General features: G+C 48.4%; 1 protein-coding gene across 1 annotated transcript in view; it reads right to left on the reverse strand.

The window, feature by feature from the left end:
* The window catches only part of LPCAT3 (lysophosphatidylcholine acyltransferase 3), a 754,956-nt gene extending 747,995 nt beyond the window's left edge, over nucleotides 1-6,961 (reverse strand). Inside the window, exon 1 of the mRNA XM_069650601.1 lies at nucleotides 6,622-6,961. Coding sequence (XP_069506702.1) covers nucleotides 6,622-6,766 — 145 coding nt within the window. The 5' untranslated portion in view covers nucleotides 6,767-6,961. The remainder of the gene's footprint in view (nucleotides 1-6,621) is intronic.
* Nucleotides 6,962-11,094: the final 4,133 nt, after the last annotated feature.

Raw genomic sequence — 11,094 nt, forward strand, 5'->3', positions numbered from 1 at the left:
GCATTCCAGTCCGTTCCTTGCACTCGCGACTGTTCAGTGTACTTGAATCCGTTCCATGCCCTCCACTTCTTTCCAAGCACTCTAATCCATTCCAAGGACATCAACCATTTTATGCATTCCAACCATTTTATGCACTGCTGCTTTTATTCGTTCTACCTCACATTATCCTTTCTCCATGCATCATCCATCCACATACGTCATCTTCACACGTTCCGTCCACTTAACTGGTTCTATCCATTTCACATGTTCTATCCACTTCACCCGTTTCACCCACTTTACCGGTTCCATCCACCTACATCAGTTCACCCGTTCCATCCACATACTTCACCCGTTCCTTCTACATGCTTCATCCGTGCCATCCACATACTTCATGCGTGCCATCCACATACTTCACCTTTTCTATCTATATACTCCATCCGTTCGACCCAGATTCATCCGTTCGACCCAGATTCATCCGTTCGACCCAGATTCATCCAGGTGGCTCAGGCTTGGTCAGTCCTGCTTTATGGGAGTCCAGAGGATCTTCCTGGAGCTTGGGTCCGACTTAAAGACGAGACACTCTATTCTGGTGTTCCTCTCCCTGGCAATCGGTTCCTGCAGCAGCAATGAAGTAAACTTGGGGTAAATTGGTCCCACCAACCCAAGAGTAGAAGTCGTATGCAGGGCTTCTCTAGTTAAGGCGAATTCAGAGCTTCGGCACTCCAGCAGGGCTTCACCAGGCAAACCAACGGTGCAGGAGCTGCAGCAAGCTTATCTTCCAAGTTCTTCTTTGGATTCCTTTGGCCAGTGGCCGACACTGCCTTCCAAGCAAAAGTCATCGCCTTTTATGTTTCTCCCATTCATTCGCAGCCTAGCTGTCACTCACAGCAGGGTGGCTGTCCTTCAAGGCACAGCCAGCCAATCACCTGTGGGTGCATTCCTGTAACCAAGGGGATTATGCACAGGGAGGTTCGGGCACCTCCCTCACTTCCTGCCCCGCCAGGCGCGCTGAACTTGAATAAATCGACCCCATCTCAGAAGTCCGAAGGACAGTCCACTGGCTCCCCATCCGGGGGTATCGGGTAATAATGTCCCCAAACATAATGTCACCAGGAAAAGCCATTGGTGACATACATGGTGACATTATGGGACGGGTTGCGGGGATGTCCCCTGCTCCCCTTGTAAAAAAGAAATTTAAAATAATTTTAAAAATTAAATAAATAAAGGTTTGCGGGGTTGTCCCCTGCATGCTCAAAGCAATAATGTCTCCGCAAAAAACAGCGACTTTTTTATCAGAGCCCATTTTTGCAGGGACATTATTACATGGAACCCATCCGCTTAAGAATGACTTTCAAAATCGCAATTGCCCATTGCTGCCTCAAAAATAAGGCCCCCCTCCTACCTTTTCCAGAATATCAAGAAATATACAACAAGCCAGACCTATCAGATCTTCATCCAGCCACTGACTCCCAACCCCCAGATTTAGACGAAAACAAGCCGATTGCTCTAGCTTCACGCTGGTCGTGGCCAGCCTATAGAACAATCTGCCACATCACCTCCGATCTGAAACCTCCTACCAGGTTTTCAGAAAAACACTAAAGAAGCACTTGTTCATCCAACTCCAGACACTTACCCATGTGTCATCAATGCTTGTTGTGCCTTCTGTCTGCAAGTATCGCCTAGATGCCTGGGGGCTTGTTGCGCTTCTATAAATGTCATAATAAATCCAAATAATAAATAAAATAACTACTGCTCTGCAGGAGTACAGGGACGAGTAGAGACTAAAGTGCCTACTCATGCCCACACTACTATATAAACAGTAGTGAGATCATTCATAAAGGTCCAACAGGCACAGCCCAACAGATCTATCTCCTGCACCGCCTTTGGCGGCATGGACGAAGGGCAAGCTAAATTCTTCAGTGGAGTGTGAGCTGGCAAAGATGCAACACAAAATAGTACAGTGGTACCAAAAATCAAAAAAAGATTGTCTAAGGTTCGATAACAATAGGATCTTTAATTAAACCAAAATTCACACAAATAATTTTAAAAAACACTACTGTCCCACCCATGTAAAATTAAACAGAGAAAGACTTCAAGTGGAATCATGGGTTGGAGGACAGGATGCGCAGCAGCAGCAAAAGGTCTTTCAAAAAGGTAGCGAACGAGGCTTAAAAAAAGAAAAGTCACCAGGCACAAGTAAAGCAGATTGGGGGATAGGACCGCCTCAAATAATTCATGTGTCTTCTAGGGTGAACCGTGTCGAACCAGGATTCTGGGCAAGTTTAGGAGCAGTGGCCGTGGCCATGGCTTGTGGGTTGAAGGTGATGGTGACAGCAGGGCATGTTGGGTCGGTGGTGGACTCGACTGCCCCTGGTGCAGAGAAGCAGAGACTGGCTTTTTGCAGCAAGTGAGCCCAGCTGGCTAAACAAGGTGACCGAGTACTGCAACAGCATGGAGCTCAAAGAAGATGGTGACAAGACAGGTAGTGCCGAAATAGGGGCGCTAGAAGATTTGTCGGGTCTCAGATGCAAAGACACGTAGCAAAAAATCAGGCGTTTGAGCATTGAGGTCCAAGATGGCTCCATCGGCTCCCATGAAGCAGTCTGGAAGGTGTTGAAGGGTCCCTTCCTCAGTTTTGTGGCTGCTGGGAGGCCCAGCTCAGGACCCGAGGGGCAAGGCAAGACCTTTAGTTTGCCCTTCCTAGCCAGGAAGGGTTGTGAAGTGCACTTACAGGAGTTCCGTGACCTACAGTAGCAGGGTCTGGGTACCAGTAAGCTTATACACACACAGTAGTTTCACCCTTGGGATGGGTATGGAAAAGAGCTTTCCTCTCCCATTGAACGTTTATTTCCTCACTTCTATAGCAGGGGACTTTGGAATGGACTGTTTCCCCTTCGGAGTTCCAGGTTAATCCTTTTTGTCAAAAGGAAACTAAGGGGGCCCCCAAACCCTTATAGGGGCAAAATACTACACCGGACTGAACCAAAGAGACCCCGCGTCAGGGATCCAAACCAGGCCGCTATAACAAGTGTCCTTTGCCTTACAATGTCTTCCTCAGAGTACTTTACCTGCAGGAAGTTTAGGGAGCCTTAGCAGAATTCAAGATGGTGGAACCCCTTTTCGGAGCTAAACTCTCTCAGCAGCCTCCTGTGAGAGGGCAAATGTCCTGTCAGGACCGCACCGGTCCTCAGTGGACCACCAGGGAAGAATTCCTGTCTCCAGGAGAAAAATGACGACCTTAATTTCGGGATGAATACACAAGGTCTCCGGACAGGTGCCTATATGTTTGCTGTAGGTACACCCATGCCAGACAGCCAATACACACTCAGCCCTGTCATTAACGAGTCACCTCTCTCCAAGCAGATAAGACATCCAAATGTTTTGTGGCTTCATAGTTGTGATCTCAGCAACCATCATATCATAACCAGAGATGGCTTATAATGCAATATTAATGTGCCACCAGGCTGGTTCCGGTACAAAACTACAAGAATTTAAACAAGAGGTGCAGACAATTAAACAACCATCTCTGTCTAGTGCTCCAGCAGATATTCAGGAAAGGACGTGACCATTGATCCTGCCCTGCTGCCAGTGCAGGGCAGGCTTTGGTGACGTCAGGAAACTGTCACAAAGGTACATGGGTTCCCTATGTTTTTGGCTTAGGGCCATTATGAACGGCAGGGAGGGCGCGTTCCCGATTATCGTGGGGCTCCATTTCAGCAAGAATTATCTGCATAATACTAAAAAATAAAAAAATAAAAATAAAAACGTTCAGGCTACCCCACCTTCATCAGATGGCATTCTGTCAGTGCTGGCACTGGGGAGGGGTTAGAATCAGGCACAGAGACCACATCCAGATAGGAGCATGAATTAAGACCAGAGTTTCGGTCTGAACACGTTCCTGCAATAACGGCGGTTGGGGGGGTAATTACAAGAAGTACATATTGTAAAACTGACGATGATTTCAAATAAACCGATTACAGCATCGATGTCAGCCCCCAACAGAGAGCATACGGGAGATCACAGGATATAAATCCTTTTAAATGCAACGCACCTGACGGAAAGGTTGGAGAAGCCTTTCGCTACAAACGCGAAGGCTAGCATACAGAATGGATCTAAAACAGACTGGAATTTAAGATGTGGACATTTAACGTATCAATTCATTTTGTGCATTTCATAAAATGTATAGCTTAACAACTAGAAGAGTCGTATGAAATATCCTCTAATATGCTGCATTGCTTCCATGCAACTCACTTTATATAGAAAGCAGGTTATAAAATAAAGATTTAAAAACACTCAGTATCTCGCATACATAGCCTGGGGTACCAAAACTCAAATCATTAAAGTCACCAGTGGCCAGTATAAACATTATTGGGATGGATCCTATGGCAGGGATTGTTAGTATGTGTCCAGGGGGCAGCAATGAAGTGGCAGTAGTAGGAGTGGAAGCACATTAGCCATGGTGACCCACGGCAATGGCCTGTGAGAGACATCACCAGAGTGTCAAGAAGCTACTCTGCTGCTGCACGGTGCATGGCACTCCGCCTAAACGTCCAAAATCCACCCATGCACACGAGGCACTGCACCACCATTCACTACAATACAACCCCACGGTCTAACAGGTGGTTAGCAGAATGAACAGCTTTCTAAACCTGAAGGTTATATTAGTGGCGATAAATTGTCCTCCAATAAGAAGATTGGAAGGTGAAAGAAGACAGTGCCACATGAATGATGTTTGGTCAAGATTTGTGGAACAATGTCAAAATGTACATCAGATAATTCATGAGAAGATGACAAAGCGGGACATGGAAAAATAGGATAGTGTATGCGGTCGTCTATTGAAGGAATATTAATTGGAATGGGAGGCAAGGATTATGAATGGGGGTTTTATTTTGAAGCAAGGAATCCTGACTACAATGTTGGTCAAGATGGCACGGGGTTGATAAAAGTAGACAGACAGTATCTTTAGGGTGAAACGACTGGGAAGTTAAAAAAAAAAAAAAAAAAGAAGTTCTAAATGTGACTGAATAAGACCTCATGTTTTAAAGGATAACAGGATGAGTTGAACAGTGGTATTTCAGGATTGACATAAGAAGAAAGAACCATAGAACTTTGAGATTTTGAGATTATTAGAATTTGTACATGTTATGTAGGATGTCCAACTGGGGCATGGGGTAAAGTTGGGCTGTGTTTATAGGTGTTATCAATGGTATACTCCTACGAGGTTTGGGGGGTGTTACTGTCAGCAGTCTCGTCTATGGCAGTGTGTATAGAATCATGGCACTTGAAAGTGGGGAGTTATGCTGCAATATGAGGTAATATCAAGTGATGGCATTACAAAGACATTCCACTGAAATATTTGTAGAGGGCGGTGGTAGCGAATCAGCCACTGCAGGATTCCAACCTGACTGGAAGTTGCATGAAGAGATCTGAAGCAAGCACTTAAGTGAAATTACCATCTATTGTCCCTATCCCATTGCATAGTTAGATGGAATTATCATTCAAACGCATGGCTAGTGGAGGCTGTAGTGTATCATGTTGCAGTTTGTAATTTTCAAACGGTGGTAAGGTGACAACGCCATGGACAGCTAGAGAAGGGGCGAAAAGGAGGAAAAGCAGAGACTGATACAAGTGAGTTGAGTGTTTGGGGTGGTAGAACAATGATCTCGCATCCTTGTCTGTTGTGGTAAAAGGGCCTTTGTCTGGTGGTAGACATTCATTTGCAAGGTTCAGTGGTGCTGATGCAATATGGGTATACTGATGACTGATGGACAGGAAGTAGAGTAAGCTGGTGGGATGAAGGCGGATACTCTAGGATCCGAACACATGGCACACCCTTCATTAACAGGTAGAAAGTTTGTGGGTGATGGTGTAGTTTTCTGTGGAGTAAGGTATAGTGAAGGGGTTATCGTGAGAGTTGGTATTCTGGGGTCCTTGGCAGTGAGGTGATCAGCAATACTCTGGAGGCTCTCAACCATGGAAGTGAGCGGGATTATTTATTGTCAGTGATGAAAAAGGAACTTAAAACATCTGCAGTGCTCCATAACGACTACCCAAGAGCTAGGGGTTGCGGTAGGGTATGACAATTGTCCGAGATCTCGAACTTACTGTCTCCGGAATCCCTCATAACAGGTATGTGGGCCCTCACCTGCGAACATGACATAAGAGTACGGTCTTAAGAGGTGTGGGGATCTAGGTCGCATTAATAAGGCCTAGGGGATTCTTCCTCATTAAAAGTGACCTCTGATCGGTGGTATACGGGTTGATAGGGAGCACTCTGCGTTCTATTGTGAGGAGTGGAACAGTGACAGGGGCCTTACAGTAACGGTATGACACATTGCACGGCAACACTCATGCGGTTGGTGGTATTTGAGTCTCTTAACCAAAAGGTGGGATCAATTGAGTTTTAAGGGGCGGGACTATAAGGCTATATACTGTGCAAAATGACAACCCCGCCCACCACCACACACTCTTTGAATCTGGATAGGATAAACCAGAGGGTGGGAATCTAAGAAGTGTCCTGGTAGTCAACAACATGCGGGGCTAGTAGGAGCCGATGTGGGGTCCTCTACTGTCAGGTGACAGTGGTGTGTGAGGGTGGCATGTGAGTGGCAGAACTGCGGGCTTCCTGTCGGTGCCTCTCACCTACAAAGATGGACAGGATGAGCCGAAGGGCTGACTCGGAGGCTCCCAAGGCCTCGGCGGTGGTCTCCAGTAGGCCACCGGCTGACACCACGGTCTGCGCTGCCCCCACCAGCATAGAATCCCCAGCAAATGCTCCCTCCGCCATCTTCCTCTTCGGGCTCAAGTTCCTCGGACAACCGGCACTTTCTCACGTAGCCGGCGTGTGGCGCTCCAACAGCCACAGCCGGTTACCCAGACGATGCCCACGCGCCGTCTCTACCTGCACCTCAACGGGCCAATCAACCACCTGCTTCTCACACACTACACAGCGGTACGCTTCGGGGCCACGCCCCTTCACTCTCTGTGGGGCTCGGCCGGCCAGCCAATCCACGCCCCCTAACCGAATTCTGATTGGTGCCCCGTGGGCAGTCCACCTGCAGCTCGAGGCACTGATTGGACAGAGTAAGAGTGAAGAACTTTTCAGGAAAACCGGGGGAAAGGTGAATGAGGGCGGGAACAGTCTCTAGCATGACTTTCCTTAAGGGGAGGAAAGGTGACTGGGCGGGCTCATAACTGTCCAGAGTAGTTCAGATGGGGGAACTACGGTGTTGGGCGGAGTTTTGGTGGCTATGGACTGTCTGATTGGACAGGGGAGGAGGGATTTGAGGAGAGCGGGGTTATTATCGGTCACGACGCCAAGCCAGTGAGCAGCGAGAAGCGAGCTGCGCACGCAGCCTTAAAGCATTGATAGTGTTGGCACAGGTTTTGCAACTTTGAAAACCGTTAGGAAGTGAAATATAGATTGGGGCGGTTTCATGTTTGAATCAAGTTAATATCCCTAAAAAATTTACTCATATTCAACAGCTGCAAAAAAGCACTAAAACGCCTAAAGGCATTTAGCCTTATAAAGTGTTTTACTTTGTTTTTCATTTGACACATTTTATTATTTGTTCTAGCTATAAAACAATGAATGAGAAATTACACAATGAAATAAACTAGCAGTCTGCAATCACCCTGTAATATTCTGCCTGTCAGAATGTTGGTACGCAGGTAATTAAAAATTACTTAATCAAATAAACTAACAGCCTGCAATTACCCTGTAATATTCTGCCTGCCAGAATGTTGATATGCAGGTGATGCATTCTTTGCAATCTAGAGCGTTAGCCTAGGTGAGTGTTCTACTGAGTGGCAGTTAGAGCTGAGCTGGCTCTGGTGCTGGATGCCAGAGGTCATTCCAATGTGTGGTGCTGCCGTTTTAAGAATAATAGGTGTCATGACGTTGTGATGACTGTCAATAAAAGGAGCCTCAGCCGGCACGTGCAGCAGAACGGTGGTTGACTCCCTGAATTGTACTTCTCATTATTGGGCCTGCAGACTGATGCCGCGTGAACATGGCCCTGCTACCTTGGCCCGCAGGCTGATGCTGCGTGACCACAGTACTGCAACCACCACCGATGTGGGGGCCCCCAGATCAGTATGTGCACCCTGGGAGCACCCAGGCCACGGTCATCTTGTGTGAGCACAGCAAAGTTGGGAGTCTCCGGCAACTGATGTCACCCGTAAATATATGCTTGGTGCCTCCAGCACCCATCGGGCTGGTCTCTGGGCCCGTTCGCAAAAACAACTATACCTGAAGATTATGCTGGGTGCCTGTCAAGACATAAGTTACGTCGTAGACTAGAGTACCTCCGTCCCCAAGTACCAGTCAGGGAGAGAAAGATCACTGCTGACTGATTATTGAGGCCACAGGTGGCTAGAACAACAGCACCGGGTCCCCAGGTGGACTGCAAGGGAAACAGCAGGTTATAGGAACTATAAAACCAGTGCAAGATACAATGAAAACAACAAGAATCACATCTACCAAGGAGATGACTGGGAACAGGTACTGAAGTAAGGCAGGGCGTCAGAACTCCCTGAATACAGGAAGTAATCCCCCACTATGTGCAGTGCTAGAAGGTGGTAGTGTAATCCAGCAACCCAGGTGGTGCCTCCAATTGTATGCAACCCAGGAGAACTGAAAGCGGGGAGGCACCGTGTCTGTCAGAGTGTAACAGCAGTAACTCCTGGCAGGGAGATTCGCGGTACAGAATGGCAGTCCAAAAATCAATCCAGTGTGAAGGCCGTGGTCGAGTTCACAAACAAGGGAAATCGATGACAAGAAGAATCCACGTGGTACAGAGTAGTCCAAAAGAATATCCGTTATAGCGTTGCAGAGGTCAAGAGCCAGGTAGTCCAAAGTATGAAGAGCAAGATACAAGGTAAATGCTACACGTCGGCCGGGAGCACAGCTGAGAAGCGCTGAGCCCCGTGCCAAGGCTGTTTCTGTGGAAACCGATCACATGACTTCCTACGTGTCACGTGATCGGACGATAGCATTGACAGTGAGTCCCTCCGTTTCCAAAGTAACCTCCATCGGGATCACGGCTGAAGATGTCAGCGAAGTGTCCTCTGTGGGGATACTGGGCTCCTCCCATGATGACGTGCATGACCGTACGAAGGCAGCTTGCTGCATCCCTGCCAGGTTGGATATTGTCATGCACGGCGGGCAGGCCAGCAAGGTTGTTGGTTTCGTGTTGGGTGTGTGACAGAACCCCCCTCCCAAAGGCCCACAACCTCGTTGGCAGGAAGGGTGATCCCTATGGAAACGGGCCAGCAAGACCGGGGCGTGGACATTGGCAGTGGGTTCCCAGCACCGCTCCTCTGGGCCAAATCCAACCCAATCAACCAGATACTGGCGATGACCTTTCCTAACACGAGAACCAAGAATCCCACTCCACTCACTTCATATTCATCAGGGGATCCCTGAAAAAGGGGCATAGGAGGTAACGCCACCCGAGTGGAGGGAGGACATGACTTCAAGAGGGAGGTGTGGGAAACAGGATGAATCCACCAGGAAACGGGCAAAGCAAGGCAATAAGAGGCTGCATTAATAACTTTGGTGATCTTGTAAGTCCATATAAAATGGGGAAGCAGCTTCTGACAATCAGGCATGCAGTTTGTTGGACAACCACACTCTGTCATTAACTGCATAGGACGGGGCCTGGGTATGTTTCCAATCTGCTGGACGACACATAGCTGCCTGTGCTTCTTGGAGATGGCAAGGGTCTGCTTGTGCACCACAACAAGATCCCTAAAACAGGCACCAGCAGCTGGAGTAGGGGACGAAGGCAGGTCAGGAAACGGTAAGACACAGGGGTGTTGCCCGTACAAGGAATTGAACGGGGAGAAGCCAGTGGAAGAGTTTGGGGCGTTATTGTAGTAAAATTCAGCAAGGTGTAAATCCTGATTGTGATGCTGGAAATGCATCGGAGGGACAGGGCCTCCGTATCCTTGTCCTTTACTGCTGTTTATCATGTGTTCTGTTATGTTTTCCGTGCAGGGGTTCATGTGGGACTCCTGGCGGTGCAGCTCTCTCTTTTGGTTTGGTGTACAGACCCATGGGATACCCTTATGGCACCCACGGGTGGGGTTACAACGCTGTGCCCCTAGTGTATGTTTTGGGGCACCTGTGTGTGGCCCACAGAGCAGGGTATGGGCTGGTGGCAGCTCCATGCTGAATTTGACAGGTGCTCTGAGTATCCTCCATTTTGGGATACCCAGGCCCTGCCATTGGAATCAGTTGATTCCTGATAGGAAACAAGATGGCCCCCGTGGCCTCTTGCTTTCTATTGCCTGTTACCTTGTTTTCCCAAAGTCCTGGGAAGCCCTGACTCTGTCCCTTCCCCCTGACCAGCTGTTGGGTGGAAGTTCCATATATGGTGTTGTTATGAAGTCCAGGCCAGACTGGCTGGAGCCTTTACAGTGACTGTATGTTGTGGGTACACCCTGTGGGTGGGACCTGGGTGAATGGAGTGTGTGACGAATACGCATTCTGTGTTGTGGGTGTCTAGTATCTGGTGTTTGACACAATGACTGAGACAGCCCTACCCGGAACTGGTATGAATGCAGTGTGGAGTGTTGAATGGCTGGGTACTTGGCCCAATACACATAACTTGTTGTGAGTGTCTGGAGAGGAGTGAATGGCCTGAATGCACTTTGCACCTGATTGGATGCCCGCCTGCATGAATGCCCTTCTGACCAATTGGTTGCCTGAGTGTGACCCAGCAGAATGAATGCGAGATCAACTAGTATATCTGGGGGCCTCTCACTGCTAGAATTCGTGTTCAGAAGCTGAAGAGTAACTGGAGTGAAACTGAAGCTTAACCTTGAAGCCCTGCTGGAAGAGAAGAATTGTTGTTGCTCTCCTTCACAATCTAAAAGCTGCTGTGTCTCCAAGAACTGACCCAGAGAGGACCTGGTAAGGCGCCCTCTTTCCGAGCTACGAGGGACCATCGTGCACCAGCTGATCTTTGCCAAAGCTCCCTGGTAGACAGATCTACAACAGGCTGTCGACTGGAGACGGAGATTGCCGCGGAATCCTCAAGAGAAGCGCCCGGACTGTTGTCCGCCTCTGTCGACGACCGCCGTCGCCGACTGTAGCCGCCGTGTTCCCGT

The sequence above is a fragment of the Ambystoma mexicanum genome, chromosome 3p, assembly GCF_040938575.1.
Source record: "Ambystoma mexicanum isolate Mex_15411 chromosome 3p, UKY_AmexF1_1, whole genome shotgun sequence".
Lineage (NCBI taxonomy): Eukaryota > Metazoa > Chordata > Amphibia > Caudata > Ambystomatidae > Ambystoma > Ambystoma mexicanum.